This window comes from Python bivittatus, unplaced genomic scaffold (assembly GCF_059951505.1).
Source record: "Python bivittatus isolate LINGU-HERP-01145 unplaced genomic scaffold, Pbiv_v1 ctg000020_np1212, whole genome shotgun sequence".
Classification (NCBI taxonomy): Eukaryota; Metazoa; Chordata; class Lepidosauria; order Squamata; family Pythonidae; genus Python; species Python bivittatus.
The window spans coordinates 30,626,908-30,647,522 of NW_028277030.1; the positions used below are offsets into that span (position 1 = coordinate 30,626,908).

The 20,615-nt window shown below is 37.8% G+C and overlaps 1 protein-coding gene across 1 annotated transcript in view; it reads left to right on the forward strand.

The window, feature by feature from the left end:
• MYT1L (myelin transcription factor 1 like) overlaps positions 1-20,615 on the forward strand; it is a 237,386-nt gene that overhangs the window by 84,301 nt on the left and 132,470 nt on the right. Inside the window, exons 2-4 of the mRNA XM_088136652.1 lie at positions 13,673-13,727; positions 13,912-13,945; positions 14,246-14,308. Of these exons, the coding sequence (XP_087992778.1) occupies positions 13,673-13,727; positions 13,912-13,945; positions 14,246-14,308 (152 nt within the window). The remainder of the gene's footprint in view (positions 1-13,672; positions 13,728-13,911; positions 13,946-14,245; positions 14,309-20,615) is intronic.

Here is a 20,615-nt window from a genome sequence, read left to right on the forward strand (position 1 = left end):
GAATCTCAAGGCCACCAGGGCGTGATCTGACCATGACAAGGGGAACAGATGTAATTCCTCCTTCAGATCACATTGTCACTGCTCTGACATCTCACAATTGCAACTCTGGGTGGCGCACATGTGATTAAAATGAAAACAGATGCAGTAAGAAAAAAAAAGTAATGACAGCCAAAGACAAACCCCCTCCAATCAAAAAGATAAAATCACAATGATGGGCTCACCTAATCTCCACACGCTTGCCCACATTCTACAGTATATATTTTAATCTTCCCAATCTGTCCCAATCTGTCACACTTCTGTTAGAAACCACTTCCAGATGTGCCAACCACTAAGGGTGTATTGCATAATTCATTTCAAAATTTCTGGGTCTGGAAGATACATTGATAGAAAGTAGTGAATAATGTAACTTTGTTTTGACTACATGGGGAATTCGAAAAGCTTTGAAAGCTAGGATTGATGGAGATGCTAGGTCAACAAATTAGAGGACATGATGGTGAAGAAGGAAACAGCTTAAAGAAAATAGCTAAGAGTATACACACACACACAGACACACACACACAGAGGTTTGATGTTCCATTCCTTGTTCTAATTAAGCATCTTTTTGTTTTGTGGTTAATACTCATTAATGTCATATGCCACTGAATTGGAAAGGTCTCCTCAGGCTATCTTACTACTGTAGTGTCACTTGAATTATTTAGATATGCTACTCAGTCCCCAGCTGTTTTGCTTTCCTGTGGTTGGCAGAATACAGTATGACCCAATATCTGAATCTGAAAGTGAATTAGTTATGTTAAGTAAACCCTGTACGTTAGAATGTCTGATTTTTTTTCCAGCGTGATAACAAATTTACTGAAATAGTAAGATCTCATTTGCCTATACTGCTGCAACCCTGGATAAACAAATTGCCCTGTCTTGGTGGCTGTAGCTGATGGCATCCTTCAGTCCCTCTCTACTCCCAGGAAATCCAAGAGGCATCTTTCGTCTAATGTGTCCTTTCTCCCATATTTAACTTTTATTGTAATGTTGCAAGTAACTGTATGTTATCTTTTTACAACCCTTTTCTGTCAACTTAGACAGCTAATATAAATAAATAAATAAACTTAGAAGAAATCAGAAAGCTTGTCCTTCTTATCTTGAGGTTCTCAATGGGAGCAGTGCGGGGGGGGGGGCAGGGTGATGCAAGCAGTGTTGTGACAGCCTCAAGATTCGCCCCTTTTCTACATGTGTCACCCAAAAGGGGCAGAACTTTATGTGCGATGGTGTAATGCTGCTTTTGTCATTCTGACAAAAGAGACAAGAGTCTCTGCAGAATGGGAGAAAAACATCTATTCTGTTTTCTTATTTCTTTACATTAGTTTGAGAAGGTTCTCTTTAGAACTGCATTTAATTAGTTTAAAAATGGATTTGACAGAGTCAAATATCATAAGATTTATGACATAATTATTAAGAAAAAGTAACTTATATAAAAAAAATCCAAGACCAGAAATCAGTTTGAGAAGGAGATTTTTATTTTAGAACTGTTTAAATTTTACAAGCAGTGCTTGCAAAAATGTTGATACACACCCACACACATACACATACACATACACTTATACATATTAATCTAAGAAGTGCAACTATGCAAACTTGTTGGCAGAAAACAAAATATTGAATGAAGCTTTGCTTTTGTTCTTTTTTTTTTTTTTTTGAATATTTCCTCCTTTTTTAAAAAAAATAATTGGGGACCATCTCTTCACCCCTCCTGGAAAATTTTTCTTTCTTTTGGTGAGAAGCAGGGTAGGAAGGCCTTCCTTTTATTGAAATTAGTAAATCTGAGGTGGACAGGGATTGGGGTTTGTGTGTGTAGCTTTATTGTCTTATTTCAACAAGCTCAGAATGATCTTATCAGGAAAGATAAGTGGGACCCGGGTTCTCTAATAAAGATATTACTTTCATTACAAAATGAAAGGTTGAGAGCCACTGCACTCAGTAGCAGAAAACAGAAAGTTGCCTTAATGAGGGATAGTTAGACTATTTCATACATGTTAGATGTTTAGTTTAGAGGGGAAAAAAGATGAGGTATGATAGAGATCTATTAAGTTATGCATGGCATAGATCACAATTGGGTAATCTGATGCCCGCATGCTGTCCTTATCTACTTTTTCTGCAGACTCAGTTGGTCAGCCATCAGTGGGAAGCAGGAATAGAGAAAGGAAATGAATGAATGGCTGCATGTGTATTGTGGTCCTATACACCAGTCCTTCCCCTTCTTCTGATTTGGAGAGCTGGTTCATGGTTGTCTTAACTGAATTTCAAATTAATCCTTTCAAAGTAACCAGTAATTGATTTTTGAAATACAGATTTTAAAGGCGTACATCCCATCCATTGCCCACTTCTATTTTGCTGTTTACCAAGTGAAGACAGTGCCATATCAAGTGGAATCTAGTCACTGAAAACTTTACAATTGTACAATTGTTAGCTGTTCTTAAAATGCTGACTTTGGTGTTTTTAAATTAGATACAATAGCAGTTACCATTAATTTCCCAAACTATACAACTTTTGATTGTGAAGTTGTATAACAGAAACAGATTTATGGCCAATCAACACTTTTCACTTCCTTCCAATGTCCTAAAAATGTGTTCTTTAAGGTTTCACTTCTTGACTTTTTGCCTGGAGTTATCACAAAATGTTCTCCTCTTGTAACCATTCATAGGAGATTCAGAAAGGTAACTATTTCTCTAATTGTTATACTTTACTATGTGATTCTCTGGGAGTCCCACAGAAAAATGCACAGAATAATAGATTGCTACTGTCATTTGAAATTCTTAATTAGAATATGGATCCTAAATTGAAGTAATGGCATTGAAGATGGCAATGGGGAATGGTGAGAGGTATAAGCTCAAGGAAGTTTGCAAAGTGTTTGTAAATTTATAGGAGACATATTTAATTAAGTACTGTATAAACCTGCATATAAGCCCATCAGGTGGTTTGCTGACCCTTGAATTTTTAACCAAAATACCCTGAAAAATGTGCCACCTGCAGATAAGCCAACACACATTTTTCATGGTATTTTGGTTAAAAATGTGAGGGTCAGTTTATTCACTGATGGGCTTATCCACAAGTATATATGGGAAATACGTGTACTTTAAAAAATTATTACCATATATACGTGTGGATAAGTCCATCCATAGATAAGCCAAACCCAATTTTTGGCACATAAAATGCTCAGCTTATCTGTGAGTATATATGGTATACACAATGCCACCATTATACCAGTTATCACTCTCTAAGACACACTGGATTTAATAAAAATGTATAATTAATCTGCGGAATTTACTGGAGTAGAATCTTAATTATTGAAGTAAACACTAAAGAAATAAGAAGTAATGTGAAGTAAACACATTGTAGAAATAAGATATTTTATATAAAGGCAGGGACAGAAGAATACTCTTGAATTCTTGAGGAGAACAGAAAAATAAAATGTTAACCTTTTTACAGAGATCATTGTTGTTACTGATTTGGTCACTGAAAAAGAAGATTTTGAAAGTATAATTTTTTATAACATTATTTTGCTCATTATCCAATCTGGAATTGTGTACTTGATAGACCTGTAAAAATCAACATGTTATCTGTTCTACATGCAGTTCATACTGGAAAATAATCAGAATGCACACTGAATCTCAACTGTAGAATTGCCCAGATACTGCTGATGTTTGCCCAAATTGGCTCTTAGCAAATAAACTCTGTTACTGAGAACAGGTCAATATATACAAAGTTCAACATCCAAAGGAAATAAATTACCCAGTCACCTCTGGATGGACAGTTCATAGGCTGAGTATTTTGGCAACAGCCGAGGGATCCTTTAGTGTTCCTTATCACTGATTTCCAGTGAAGATGAATTCATCAAGAAGCCATATGGTTACAGGTCTTGAGATATGTGAACACTGATACTTCTAATGCTCTCAGTCAATGAGTCTGTAATTTTTGGAAGGAAATTGCTAGGAAGCATTGCATTAAAGTATAAAAATGTTATTAGTCATATATTTACTCGGCCAAAGAGACATGGAACAGTAAGGATATGTGTGCCTCACACAATTGTTTAGTAGTATGAATGCAAGAAAAAAATGATAATCTCAGGGCTGCTAGTTTTTTAAAAAATGATGATCTCATCATAGAAATCAGGATCAATATGAACTCTATGCAAGCATTATACCATCTGGAGAAGGGGGACTGAGATTGGGGGACTTTCAATAACTCCTTCTCTGTTCCCATTCATGTCATTTTGATGATGATAATGGAAGGAAAACCTTCATTGTTTGAGTAATTATGAATGTGGGGCCAACCCCAGCATCATTGGAATAACATTTGAGAATGGGGAATGGGGATTATCTGGAGTATCCACATGGTGAGCACACATGATACTGTAACTTCTGAATAGGTCTATAAGTAATCATAATGTAGCTGGTGCAAACCAGTGAATATTAAACACAATATCTTGAGAAAGGAGCATTTTCAAGCCAATTAAAGAAGTTTATTCATTCTTTTCATCTTAATTATTGGGTACTTCCCACTTCCTAGAAACAAATGAACATTGCATAGTGTCTGGGGAAAGCAAATATACCAACTTTTCATGAAGGAAAAAGGAGTTACAGGATTCTTGTTTTATATATAAACACAGAATAATATCAAAAATGTATATGTCAACAAACCTGATCCATGCCTTTAAAATGGTTTCTGTTTAGAAAAACCTAAAACCTAAGTCTTTTCCTAAAAAGAGGCATTTTCAAAGATATGGCCCAGGTTTGTTGATATCTGTTGCACTGATGTTATTAGGAAAAGCTAAAAAGAGAGCCTAGGGTGATTTGTTTCTTCCTAGTGCTCTAGCTAGATGGAATGAGGGAAGGGAGACTACTAAAAATCAGGGCTGTATTCCCTCTGGGGTGATTGTCAGAAGCTGCATTCTTCTGGGTCAATCTGTCAAAGGCTACCTGCCACTGTGGCGGGACACCCCCAGTTCTCCAGAGTTGTGATGCACGTGCAAGAGGGAGACTAGTTGTTGAATATATTTACCCAGAACAGCAAAGAAAAATATATTATGGGCAAATACAGGTGCAGCACTGGAAAAAATCACAATAAGAGTAGTTCTAATCAGGATAATACTTTCAGGAAACCAATGTAATCTTATGAATTGTACAATATCTCTTGTAGTGGTTTTCAACTATTGATGTGTGTAGTGCAAATATATTTCAAGGTGGATGCAGGTGAGACACTGAAACTTTAAGACTTTAAAACTTAACTTGAATGATAATAACAGAATGCCTGTAAATGTATAAAAGTCCTTTTGGCGGGAAAAAATGGCTTTTTGTTTTATAATCCTGGTGGAACTCAAGGTATTTGATAAGAGCAATTGGTGGGATCTACCAGGAATTCTCCAGCATCTTTGATCAATTGTTCTCCAATCTCTGCTTTTTACTGTGAATGAGACATGCTCCTGTGTTCCCTAAAGGACTCAGGTCTTTTTGGAAAGTTATATTCTCTTGATTATGCACCATAAAGTTGGTGTCAACTCTCGGGGCTCAGGAATTGAAAAAAAAAACAACTTAGACATTTATTTTGTGGCAATGTTTCTGTACCTGTATGAATGCACATATAACAAAAAAGTAATTCGGGTGAGAGAGAATTTCAAAATTTGCATTGATCACTTAGATACCCAGCCTTTTTACACACATGAAGGAAAACTCCTTAGTGCAGTTAGTCCCACATTATATTATTTATTCTTTCTATATCAGCATGGCCACAATTCCCAGAGTAAGAGAAATCTGTATGTTTCCAGCACCATCCTTGAAGGTTCAGGCAACTATCCTATGTTTGTTTAGGGAGGGGCAGTTTGTGTCTTTTCTCCTGTCTCTTATGCACATTCTTTTCCATTATAAAGCCATCACAAGTTGTATACTGTACTAATCACCAAACGTCATAGGAATCATTTGCAATGTTCTATCAGTATTTTAGTTTTGGGGATTTTATAGTTTTTAGCCAGAGGATCCAACTCATTTTTCCTGAATTTTTTAAAAATTACAGGTAGTCCTTGGTTAACAACCACTTGTTCAGTGACAATTCAAACTTACGATGGCACTGAACAAGTGGTACTTATGACTGGTCCTCGAAGTTCTGGCTGCCGCAGCACCCCCACAGTCACATGATCACAATCCAAGCGCTCAGCAACCAGCCCGCATTTCCAACCATCGTAGCATCCTGTGGTCACATGATCACAATTTGTGACTTTCCCTACTGGCTTCCCACAAGCAAAGTCAATGGGGAAGTCGACTGGAAGTCAGAAGTCACGATCATGTGAGGTCCTTGCTTAACGACCTGTGGTGATTTGCTTATTGACAGTAACAGGGAACTGCCACAACAGCCAGAACTGCCGTTGTTAAGCAGTGTAGTCATGTGATGTCACACTTTATGACCACGTCACTTAGCGATGGAAATTCCAGTCCCAATTACTATTGTTAAGTAAGGACTACTTGTAGCTTTTAATTTTCACATCATTATTATCATTATTATTGTTTGAGTCGTTTGAATAGATGGGCACCATATAAATTGGATAAACAAATCAAACAAATGATATCCCCTATTATTACTAATATTCACTAGAAAAAATCTTTCTTATTTATCAAGATAGATTCCATATCTTTTGATTATCTGGACAGTTTGAGGCTTTGGCTTGCCCCCTCCTCAAGAAGCTATCACTAGACCACAGAATACTGAATTTTTGTCCAGTATCCAACCTCCCCTTTCTGGGGAAGGTGATTGAGAAAGTGTTTGCACAGCAGCTTCAGAGGACCTTGGAGGAAGCAGATTATCTAAAACTTTTTCAGTCAGGGTTCAGACCTGGGTATGGTATGGAAATGGCATTGGTCACACTTTTGGATGATCTCTGGTGTAGGTGGGATGGTGGTTGTGCGTCCATCCTTGCCTTACTTGACCTCTCAGTGGCTTTCAATACCATCAGCCATAGTATACTTCTGGACCAACTCAGAGGATTGGGGGTAGGTGGCACAGTGTTGTGCTGGTTCACCTCCTTTCTATGGGGCTGGTTCCAGTCAGCGGTGATTGAGATCCTGCCCTTGGCTCCTGCTATGTGGGGTGCCACAGGGGTCGGTGCTCTCTCCTCTCATTTAACATCTACATGAGACCGTTGGGTGAGCTCATCTGTTGCCATGAGGTGAGGTATCATCAGTATGCTGATGATACTTAATTGTACATCTGCCCCCTGGCAAATTAAGAGATGCTGTGAATGTCTTATCCCGGTGCCTGGAGGCTGTGAGGGACTGGATGGGAAACAACAGGCTTCTACTGAGACCTGACAAAACTGAGTGGCTTTGAGCCCCTCTGGTTCTAGGACTTTGGTACTGGATGGGGTTGCACTCCCCAAACAGACCCTGTGAGCAATCTGGGGGTCCTCCTGGACTCATGACCCCTGCTCGATGAGCAGGTGGCAGTCATGGCTAGGAGGGCCTTTGCACAGCTTCAAACTGTGTACCAGTTGTGCCCGTTCCTGGATCAGGGGGACCTACTCATGGTCACTCCCCAGTTAGACTAATAGCTCTGTATGGGGTTACCTTTGAAGAGTATCCAGAAACTTCAGCTGGTGCAAAATCCAGCAGTGCAAGCAGTTATGTGTATTTCTGGTAGAACATGTTACACCTCTGCTTTGCGAACTGCACTTGTTACCAGTTTGTTTCCAGGTCCAATTCAAGGTGCTGGTGTTGACCTTTAAAGCCTTTCATGGCATAGGCCCAGATTATTTGAGGGACTGCCTCTCCCCAATTTCATCTGCCCATCCTACCAGATCCAGCAGAGAGGGCATGTTATGGGTTCCATCAGCTAGGGAGTTACATTTGGCGTGCCCTAGGTGGTGGGCCTTTTCTGCTGTGATGCCTGCCCTGTGGAATCTTCTCCCCCCTGAGGTGAGGTTGGCCTCATCATTGTTGAGCTTCTGGAGGTCCCTTAAGACTTGGTTATGCAAGCAGGCCTAGGGACCCCAGGGGACAGGTGAGCTAGTGAAGTAGCTCCACTATTTTTGACATCATCCATTATGATGATGACCATCCCTTCATCCATTATTTTTTTGTTTTGGTTGGTTTTTATATCTTATAATGTATTTATTCATCGTTTTAGCCTGGTTGTACACCACCCAGAGTCACTTGCTAGTGAGATGGACATCTATATAAATTGTATAAATAAATAAATTGTGCTGGTAAAGTTTTTTTTTTTTTTCAAAAAGGCTAACTTGAGATCTGTAAAAGGCTTTGACATTACTTGCTTTGAGTCATGATGTCAAACTTGTGTCCATTAATTCTTTCACACAAAGTTTGTCCTGTTTGTCCCATGAAGTATCCAGAGTGGCATTGATGCAGATGGTGGCATATATCACATTAGAGGTACAGGTACTTCTAATCTTCTGTGTGAAATTGTTGGGCCCTCTGATGGTGCTTTTTGTTAACATGGGAATCAAGTATGGGCCTGCCACCCAGTGCCTAAGAAAGTGCTGTTTGATTATCGGGTATGGCTGTAGCTTATTAATAATGCATTGAATGGCTTGATCTGTGAGGTATAGGTGACAAGTAGTGGTGTTCTGTTTTTGTGGTCTGTCTTTTAATAGGCCCTCCCTGGGAATCAATCTGTCTATTGATTTGTCTATTGATCTGGTTGGGTGGATAATTGATCTCATTGCTTTATAAAAAGAACAATAGTACAGATGTGGGAGGTGAAGACGGGCAAATAAACCTTTTCTTCAAATTGTTGTCCAAAAATTCTTTTAAAGGTGCTAACTTATGAGCAGACCTGGGATATTGCCTTCTGGCTGAGATCTGGGCTTCAGGCAGCAAGTTGATAGTAAAATCACGTGCCTCATGTGGAGGCAAAGTCACAGCTTCATCTTCCCCCAAACATTGATAAACTTTGCATACTTTTTCACCAAGGAAGGAAGTGTAGCAGCAGCACAGAAGGGGAGGATGAAAGCATCAGATACGTGCAACTGGTGTTATTGATGTTTTGTGAGGGGAGAGAAGTGGTCTCTTGTTCTCAGAAAAAATGAATGAATGAATGAATGAATGAATGAATGAATGAATGAATGAATGAATGAATATCAGAATTATTTCTTTATAGCTAATTTGTGCTGAAGACAATTGGAGAGTGCAAGGAAGTAGTCAAATATAGTTGCAAGAAATCTTTTTGATCATTTATTCTCAGCCTCAAAGGAGGCTGTGTATTATATGTTGATGTACAGTTTCAGTGGGTCTGCCATTGTCAGACTTGCAGGGTAAACCAGATAGGAATCACATCCAGATGAGCTAACTCTACTTTATTGTAATGCTACATTGACAGAATCTTGCAAATCTGAAAGTACAATTCTACCCCCGCCCCCCCCCCCCGTCTCCTTTACTGTCCAAGAAACTAGGGAGGTCTCTTCTGAGCCTCTTGCCCTCCCACTATCCAGCTGTCACTATGCTGTCTCTTATCTGACCATTCCCTTGGCAGTGTCTCTTTGCCCAGTTTCCCAAGGTCTTTCCCATATACCATTACATCCATTGATTGTCTCCACTTCCAAAGCAATTGTGTGTGCAAGCCTAGCTGCTATACAATAACCTCATCTATGAAATCAGAAGTCACCCAAGAGTCTAAAAGAGGTAATAGTTGGACTTCCACACTCATGGAGATACAAAGGCTAACAGGAATTATAAAATGCAATTGCCTGGTATTGGAAGTCCAAGATCTTCTTAATTATCTGAGCCCCCCCCCCCCCGCTAAGCTCTTGTGAAGTTTCCCAGAGTCAAAGTGTTGGAGTGATTTGAACATTTATGCAAAAGGTGTCCTAGATCTCTACAGGTATGCCACTTTCTAGCTGATTCAGAGCAAGGAAGTTTAGCAAGGCAAGCCACTGCTAAGTGACCAAGTGTACCACAGTAGAAACATATCCTAAGATGTCATCTTTGTTGTTTCTCCACTGCAGACAGGGATCTTTTCATTTCCCTTTTTGTATGGATTGCATGCCACTGGAGTGCAAGGAAGCAATGAGGGTAGGGGGGAGGGGAGCCTGAAGAAAGGCTGTGAAATCATATTCTGTTATTTCCTTTGCCCTCAGCTCCTCTAGCCTGCCATTAATCATCATGCAACATTGAAATAACTCTTTCAAGGTCTCTGATGAGCCTTGTCACACTAATTCATCCCTCAGTTCATCAGAAAAGCCTTCCTAAAACTGGTCGATCCAGGCAAAATCAATCCAGTGCACATCCCTGGCATATAACTGAAAATCTGCTGAATACTCATGTTTTCCTCCTGATTAGCAGTTGCTTTCCTAGTGGAATTGTCAAAGGCAGTTTTGAACTTCTGCATAAAATCTTGAAAGCTATCTAGTAAAGTGTCATTGCCATCTGGTTGCTTGTTTCAAAAAAGATTGAGAATGAACACCACCTTGGTCCAACCTCTAGGAAACCCTGCCACCTGTCTACCGTGAACATTGAGTAGTGAAAGTAAGGAGCTGGTCCTGCACCACCACCACCCCACCCCCCAAAACTGCAGGACAGCTGCAGGACAGCACCCAGTTGAGGTAAATTCTGGCCCAAATACTGAGTTAGCCAAGGAGTGTGAAATTAGGATGAGGGAGGGAAGAGAATCATTCAGTATATCCAAACATATAAGGAGGAAGAAAGTAAACTGAAGAGATGAGAACAGTGTGAGAACTAAGCCGAGAGTCAGCAATTATCAGGCCAGAGTTGTTGTTATCTAAACATTCAACAACAACTCAGTTTCAAGCATCAAGAATAATGATCCATGAATTCATGAGAAGAGTGGGAAGAAAAAGCTATGGGTTTGAATTACTGCAGCTGTAAAAGGTTTATCCTAGTAATGGACAATCAACACTTTTGTTTAGCTTCATTCTTCTTTGCAATGAAGATTTCTATTTAGTTGAGCTGTGATTGTAAGACTTCTGCCAGGTCCTAGTCTAAGAATCAAGTTCTGCGGTATACTGTCTGAAGGTCTCTGATTTATTGCCAGCTCCTGGTCAGTACAGCATTACATCTTCCTTTGCCAGGAGTTTTGAAACATTAGGAGCTGTCACCAAAAAGGTTCGTTCTCACTTCTCTAACAAATGCAGTGCTAAAGGCATGGGGACTGAAAGAAGAGCCTTTATTGAAGCTGTTAAAAACCAGGCATATAGTCCTTCAAGAACCTTGATCTCAATTTGTTAGAGCATAGCAAACTGGGATAACCATTGTAAAATTATACCTACATTGTTGAGTTTATAGTAGAAGGAAACCCATTTTTTTCCATTTTAAATCTGATATTCTTCTTCCCAATGTTTGCAAATGATGCACTCTTCGTTACAAAGCAGAAGATGGTATTCCTAAGACGATGCCAACTTTGGCAATTAGTTTCAGTTTTAGAGAGGTCTGTAGCATTTGAGAATTACAGAATTGTTCAGGACTTATTTTCCCAAGGAACAGAAAATATAATCTTGGTCAAAGTATTCTGTAGGAAAAAAAATAATCCTTGCAAAATAATAAATGGATGATGCATTTTTCAGGATCTATAAAACTACCACAAAAATGTGCAAGTTTTTAAATTCTCCATTACATTTAATCAGGTGAGATGTTGTAAAAAATCAGGGAGAGGGAGGGAGGGAGGGAGGGAAGGAAGGAAGGAAGGAAGGAAGGAAGGAAGGAAGGAAGGAAGGAAGGAAGGAAGGAAGGAAGGAAGGAAGGAAGGAAGGAAAGAAAGAAAGAAAGAAAGAAAGAAAGAAAGAAAGAAAGAAAGAAAGAAAGAAAGAAAGAAAGAAAGAAAGAAAGAAAGAGAAAGAAATTCAGAAAATGAGGCTGGGTATTTAAGACATGAACTTTTAACTATTGAACTGAGATAGAGATAGCAGACAGAATGCAGGCTGTGTAAATGCTAGAGATATAAAGTTGCTGGGACAAAGCACTTTCAACACTGTTAAAAGGTACACACTTATTTTTCTATTGCTTTTCCAGAGTGCTAGTTTGCAAGCCACAGAGAAAAAGTTTGGCATATAAAATAATTCATAGATGCACTATCCTTGTTGTAAAAGTTTGGGGCAGTGCTTATTAGAATTACCCTGGTGCCCATTAACTAAGGAGAGACTTAAAACTATCCCAGTCATGTAGCCCTTACTAAGAATGGTGAGAGGTGAGTTGAACTCTTAGTTATATTGGCAGTACCAGCACAGAAGTATTGCATTCCAGTAGCAGAAGAACAAAGTTCAGGGCTTGTAGCTGGCCACAGACAAGAAGCTGAGATCTGAGAACCCATATCAAGGTTAGCCTTGAGACCTGCTGTAAATCAGCTCTATTAAACTTAGAATTTAATAAGGTATAATTTAAATCTCACTGTCAGGCTGCTGTAATAAATGTCAGGAAGTCCACCACACCATTATACATTGACCATATGTGATAGTTTAATTAAAACATTGCAACAATCCCTGAAACAATGGAAAAGACATCAAATCTGCAAAATGTTTCATAGTCCTACAAAGCGCTTTGAAGTGAGTCCATGCTTTAGCATGCAAACCTGCTTCAGTACAGTGATTTGACCAATACTTTCTTGAATCAAAGCAGCCTTTCAAAGTTTTACATAGTCCTAACACAAATGTGTCTTCATAATGACAAGTAATACAGCATAATAGGCCTCTAGCCGTGTCCTACGTTGAATGCCTGCAAAATAGCCTCTCTGTTGGTAAACTATTACATCTTGTATTTGAAATAATTTTAAGCTGGCCAAACATGAGCCATAATGGGCACTTTCTTTTAAAAGGTACGCTGCCCAGAGTAACTTGTTGTGAGATGGGCAACTATATAAATTTGATAGATAGATAGATAGATTAGATAGATAGATAGATAGATAGATAGATAGATAGATAGATAGATAGATAGATAGATAGATAGATAGATAGATAGATGGTTGATCATCTATGTACATTAATCTCTAATCTGCTTTGTGGTTTATTCCAGTAACCTGGTCATACAGTTTTACACTGATAAAAATATAGTACTGATATTTGTGATGAGTGGGATTTCTAAACAGAAGGAGAAAAACCTTTAGATTTTCTCTAAATTCTAAATGGAAAAGCATGTTATTTTTAAATTACTTGCAATGCGTAGATACATAAGAATAATTTATTTAGATATTTACATAGTGGGATAGATCCATTCTTTTTTCTACAGTAAAAACCCAGACGATATATATCAAACTTAATATCCTATTATGTTTCTCCCTTCTTCTTTTGCCTAAAAAAAATCTCTTTTGAAAGTCTCCCAGTACAGTATGCTAGAGTACCTGACCTCAGTTTCATGTTGCAAAAAATCAGTTATATTCCACCGGTATTGGGTTGCCGTTAAAGAATCCTAATGTCCTTTTTCAAAAAAATACATAAAACATTTTTGAAAGAGAGCACACATAGTTAAAATAAAAAATTATTGTGTGGGTTTTTGTTTTTAAACAAATATAGGGAGCCTTTAAAAAAAATTCCCTTCCATGCAGTCTGTTCACTTGCAGGATAAAATGGAATTAAAATATTGTCAATAAATTGTGTATGAGAGACTGTATCTGTCTGTGCATTGATAGTCTGTGCATGCAGGATAAGAGCATTGACTGCCTGCTAATCTATTCCCAGATGGAGGTGGAGGCAGACGAGAAGCGCCATCGCACACGGTCCAAAGGTGTTCGAGGTATGTCTCTTGCTTCAGTAAATCACTCAAGGCCCCTGCTCAGGGTGACCTTCATCCTCTAGAATCTCTTTGCATGATGCATTGTGACCCTTGCTTTTTTACAGCCTTTTTGGGCAATTTTCAGCAGAAGGGGGAGTACTTGTAATAGATGATAAATTTTTATATATTTTCCATCTCTCTGCAGTTCCCGTGGAACCAGCCATACAAGAGCTGTTCAGGTTAGTGCGCTGAGTGTAAAATGTATCCCCATTAGCAATTTAGAAAATTCATGCCTTTTAATGGGTATAATGCACTTTCAAGTTCATTGGTGGCTTGCTCATGCCCTGCTGCACTGATGAAATTAATTCCCCTGGGATTTGCTAATAAAAAGCATTCCCTCCTCCCTTTTCCCTTCAGTTATTTGATTTCTCTTTTTCTCTCTTTGTTGCCCTCCATCTCTGTAACACCTACTGCCTGCATTTAATATAATCTCTATGCAGCACATAGAAACCTTTATAATTAATTCATTTTTTTTATAGCTGCCCTACTCCTGGCTGTGATGGCAGTGGTCATGTTAGTGGCAAATATGCAAGACACAGAAGGTAATGTGTGCTTAAGTGTGTATGTGAATATGTGCTAGTGATGGACTAAACTGAAGGCATCTAATAAGCAAGTTACCTGATTTGACTCCCTTAATGACCTAGTCGTAATGGCTGGAAACTGAGATTATAGACCAGAAGTCCTTTTGCCCATGGATTCCGGCCCACCCCCTTTTTGTGCACCTAATTGCAGCCTCATTTTATTCTAACATCCTAATCATTCACTTTCTCTCCCACAAATTGAAATCTTACAAAAGGAGCAAGCAAGGAAGTGCAACTTTGTCCTTTCCTAACTTTTTGATCAAACTTATTTCTGATTAGGCTTATTAATCATACTGGCAATACCTGGATATTAGCACCATAAAATATCCTTTCACTGAAGACATTTTTACAGCTCATCTTCTGTTACTTCTGCGCACTTCTAAGGAACTTATATAGCAAATTAAAGTGTGACTTTATTGACTTTTTTTTTTCAATCAACATGACTATTGTCATTTAATATGGTTCATAAGTAAAATAAAAACACAGCCTTTTCAGCACAGAAAGTTCAGTGATAAGGTTACCTTTAAAGGAAAGTATCTAGAGCACACCAGTGATTGTCACTTAGATTTAATCCAAATGAGTACTGAAAAGTTGTAGACTAATATAATTGATGAAATTTGTGATAGTTGCTCATGTTACAGTTTTTACCATGTTTTATTAATATGTAGATGATTATATTATTTAGATATGTTTGCAAAGAAACCTTTTTATTTCTGTGTTTGAATGAAGTAGTGTAGATGATTTCAGAAGAGTGGTTTTAATATGTGCCTAATTCACACTCCAAATGTGTATTGATGCTTCCTGCTTATCACAGAAGTGCCAAACCCTAATCCTATAATGATTGAAAGCTGCCTTCAAATCTGTCGAAAGACCAAAATTATAAGGACAACAAGTGGCAGCACTACTCAGCATGAAGTTTAATGCGTATAAATTTGTGGACTTGAATGGTTGAAATACTTTTAACCATTCAGGGTTGGATCGTAAACAAAGTGGTGCTTTTTCTCTAAGTTTTTTCCAACCATTTTACTTTAGATTCATAGATATTATTTATTCCTCAGTACATCAGGCCCTGATACAATTTCTCTCAAGCCGTAGTCCAAAGTCCTGCAGTTAAAGCAATTAAAAGCTAAATTTAGAGAACAGAATTTCCCAGGATCAAGTCATAAAGCATCCTAAGACGTATTTGTCCTTACAGATGGATAAAGTTGCCAGAAGGGATGCTTAGGAAATTTTCCTAAGAAATTTCCATTGGTTTGATTTTTGTTTCCAAACATTGGACAGAATAGTCACGCGTACATAATTTGTTATATATCATCCTTGTTTTTATGTTAACAATGGGCAGGTTTATTGCAAAACAAGCATCACAAAATCATAAACTGATTTGAGTGCGTGTTTATTGTAATAAGAGTTAATTGGATTTGATTGCATTGTCATTTTTTTTGTATAATATTTTATCAATATGCAGCAATATATGTATGTATCAGTCAAATTCTGCTCAAAATAAATCTTAAGGCAATGGTATCTAATGATGAAATCAAAACTGTTTTTGTCATGCATATTAATATGTATATATGGTACCTTAGACCTTCCCCAGTTTACCAATATGTATATGCTTATTGAACTAAAGGAATAAAAAATGTATAGTAAACTGCACTAATTCAAGGGTTTAAAATCTCTAACTTCAACTGGAATTTAGTGAAGTGGGGTAGAAGGATGGAGTGAATAAAGAAATCAGTAAAAACCGTACCACTACCTTAGTTTAGACATATAATGGGCATATCGTTATAGTTACATGCAGGTAAATACACATGCTCCTTGGAGCACCAAGAAAAAGTTGAATACAATAAACTGACATTTATTTTTGTTTTGATACCATGAATCATGGTCTTTTTTTTTCCCTAGAAAGTCACAATAACCAAAAATCTGAACAAATTCTGCAGACAAGCAAACTATGTTTTTAGTTGCATGACAGTTTTTAATTCCTTTTCAAGGGAATGCAAGTAAAAGACCTGAAGATATCATTGCTCAGCGTGAGATTTAGAGTCAACGCATACAAGGAAATTGGAAAGAGCAGCAGTGCCCTGATTCCATGCTTCTTATGCATATAACTCAGTTCTGTTCAGACATGATAACCATGCAGTATAACTATGATACCATAGTTCTGGGCCAATCCCATTTGATATCACTAAGGGCAAGTGATATAAACCCTTTATGGTATAAATGATTTCACACAGTCAGAATTACGGAATGGAAAGGAATGCCTTTTTAGACATTGTCAACATGTTGTGAAAAAAATGAAATAATTTTGCCTCAGAGCTACAGGCTTAGAAGATATAGCTTTTTTCACATAGAGTCCATCTTCTTTAAATTTGTTTTTCTGTTTCCCCCTTCTACCTGCATGCTACTGTGCCCTTGATTATCTGTTTCTGGGAGTTGATGACTCTTAAGGATGATGCTGAAATAAAGATGCATCTCCTAAACAATATATAGTATTTGTGAACAGTGGAAAAAAAAATAGGATCCAAGTCTATATTATTTTCAATAGCCTGAGTGTTTTTTTTTAACCCTGTATGATTTTTAAATTTTACCCTATTTTTTATTCAATAAATCTTTTAAAATTATACCCTACCTTGAAGAATGCTTTTCTGAGCACAGGCAGAAAGGAAAATGATTTTTTTTTCATTTTATAGGTAGGTAGGTAGGTAGATAGATGTGTTATGCAAAACAAAAAATGGAATAGATTCATTAGTTTAGAAAAGACATAAATTTACTTATTTCTGGGTTTTGCTGACTATATTTTTGTTGGTTCGCAACCACTATAGAAGTGACTAATTTGTACAATCAAATCTTACTCCTGACAAAGTCTAAAATCAAGCCATTGGTTGAATTACATTACCATGTGGGTTTTTGAAGAATTTTGAAACTTAAGTGCTGTTCTTTCCTTTGAAGCAATTTAAGTAAGGTTCCAAAGAATTTAAAATATAATATATGGTTGCAGTAGGAGGAAAAAACAATTGGAAGGTGCAACTATTTTGCATTTAGGGGTTTTGTAATAGAGATTAGGTTCATTTGCAGGTGTGATTTTACTTTTTTGACATAATCCTGCTATATCAATACATGAACAGACTGAATGTTGAAGCTGTTAATTAAATGAAATTTTGAGGACATTTCACCAGACTATTTGGAGAAGGACCAATTTTTTTTTTGTTTGTTTGTTTGTCTGGCTGTTAACAAATTCTTAGCACTCTAATTATCAGTTATGTCCATGGAACAGACATCTTATTAATATGACTACAAAAAGCTTTCAGTTCAAATTTCTAGTGTAATGTTCGTTTAAAATAATGTTTTCTTTTCTAATCAATATATTGCTAACACCTCTTTGTTCTTAGTATTACTGTTATGTTTGTAGAAGTCAAAAACAAGGTGTATAAAATGAAATGAAACTATATCAGTAATTTCTATTTTCATTTTTCATGTCCTAAATTACTGCTTCCTCCTTCTGTTCTTGGAATTTTTATGCTTTTTACTCTGCTTTTATATATTGTTAGCCGCCCATTGTCACTATGGTGGGATAGGTGGCCATATAAATCTAATAAATGAAAAAACTCCTCCTCCTTAACCTTCTGATGTTTTTACTCTGCTGTAAGCTTGAGAGAAGTAATGGGGAAAAGGGAAACCTTTGAACAATTCAGATGATCTGAACCTTCTCCCTCTTTCTCTTGCTGGTAAAAGCAAAGGAAGAAAGAGGAAGGAACTTGAGCCTAAACTGCTACTTCCTTAACCTCCCTACTTTCTGTGCAAAGGAGGAAGAATGTCCGCTTTCACTTCACAGTGAAATAAAATCCCCATGATGAATAAACGTGAGGAAACTGAAACTGCTTTCCCCATAACACTCGAACCTAGGGTCATCAGGTGAAGCTGAATTAGTGGAGATTGTGGACAAATGTACAAAAATGTATATCTTCACTCAGCATATTGGATGATACTTTATACCACCAAATATGATGTCCAGCCACAAACATCAATAAACCACAATTATTAAGGACATCTGTAGCCAAAGTCATCATGATTAGATATTATCTGAGTATCAGAGACCTAATAGTACTGTGGGAAAAAGCAACAGGAGAGGACTCTTCCCTTGTACCTGAATGGCCACCACTGGAATAGGAAGCTGAACTACATACATCTTGGATCTGATAAAAAGACTCTTATTAACTATAGTTTGTTTCAGACAAAAACAAACCAGAATCAAGTTAATAGCAGCCTCACTTTTCTTTCAAATAACAAGGGTAATTTGAGGGCTGTCTTGTCCAAAACCCAGGAGCCCCTTCAAATGTGCCCCTGACGAATATGCATGGAGTACACACGTGCCTTCATACTCTGGGAGTGTCTTTGGGAGGTGCTGAAGCAGGTCTCCTTCTAGAGAATAAGGTGATTATACAGGCAAGTCTAAGCAAGCTTACCTGAATGTAGCTTCTCTTCAAGTCAATGCACGCATGGAGAGATTTGGTGAAAGGTGCCAACATTCCAATTAAAAAATTAAAGCTATTGCTGCTACTAGTACTGCCCTTTCCCACTCCTTGCCAAGTGCCTTAATACTCCCACTGTATTCCAATGGGCTTAAAACAAAACCACCAAGGAACCTTTCCACTTTATTGGCCCTCAGTAGAAACCAACCTTGCCCTAATGATAGAAGCAGCGGCTGGTGAAATAATAATAATAATAATAATCATAATTATTATTATTGTTATTTCTTAAACTTGTATGCTGTCTGACTCTCAACAAGGCTGGGCAGCTCACAACAATCAAAGAAATTGCAATAAAATAAATAAAACCAAGATTAAAGCTGGCAAGTATGACAGACCAGATAGAATGAAGTATTGTCTTCCCTGTCTTTGCACTCCTGGTTTTTGCAGTTGCCCATTAGAGACTAGAGGATAAGGCCCCATAGATCCTTGCCCGGGGACAAGGAAGGGCTGGAGTCATGGGGACATGGAGTAAAATTTGGGTGGCCAGGCCATCATAGTGATGCTATAAATCTCTGGGGAAGATACTTACTGCTGATAGCTGTAATAGAAAGATTTTGAGAAGATGGGAAGGAAAAAACATGTGCTCTGTGTGTGTGTGTGTGTGTGTGTGTGTGTGTGTTTTCTCCAGGCCTAATGATATCTCTGCCCTGGGATTATAACTCAAAGAAAAGGTGAATTTTTATTTCCTCTCCACCCTTTGCTGATCTGAGATAGGAAAGGCATATAAAAGGAAATATTCCAGCTATACTCACTTTGCATCATCGCCCAGCTCCCCAAAAACATTAACTGCTGCTCCAGGCTACCTAACCTGTGTTCACCTGTACATTCAACCCTGATCTTTTGAACACCAAATTGCTCTTTGTAAGTCAGGTTCATAGCATTTAGGCAGACTATAGTATATATAAAGACAATATTAAAACCATTATCATGCATTAAAAGACTAAAGCAGAAGAAAAAGGGGGCGAGCAGTTGAGAGATTAAAATAAATAGGCAAGCGAAATTATTTTATGAACAATTCTACAATCAGGGTGCTGCCTTCTCCTGGTGGCGGAATGCACACTAGGCCTCCTTTAGCTGACTGCACAAAATGGGCAGGATCATACTGGAGTTATTAAGCCATTCGAGTCTTAAATGATTTAAAGTTCATTTAAATAATGTTATCCCATCTCATATTTTTGTTTGGGGGGGGGCTTGTTTTCTCTGAACTAATCCCCAATTGAAACAAGAGTGGAAGTGATGGTGGTGGTGGGGAGAATGTGTGTCCCTTGTGCAAATATGCTTTCATTGTCATTTGAACTACACCAAGGAAATAATGTGCACAGGGGCATCAGCGCACAGTCCTTGTGTGACACTCTCTGTTACCCCAAACCAGAGACTTTTCTGATTTTTTTTAAAAATTGAAATTACTCCTGACTTTAAAAAAAAAAGCACATTAATTGCATCCATGCAATTAAAATCATGTACCTCTGTTTTAAGAAGTAACCCGTTTAATCTCTTACTGGAATTCACATCTAGCCTTTAAAAAAACAATGAGGGGAAGAGGGAGAAAATCCTGGCAAATGCCAGCAAAACGGCCATTCCTTTTCTTGGCCATTTTCAAAATACTTTTTTTCAGTCTCTTCCTCACAGTTTCAGCACATTTCCCCCAGGGCATCTCTTGGGCATATTTTAGCCTTTTAATCAACAGAGTCATCTTACTAACCAGTTATAAACCAAATGTTATATTTAACCAACTCCAT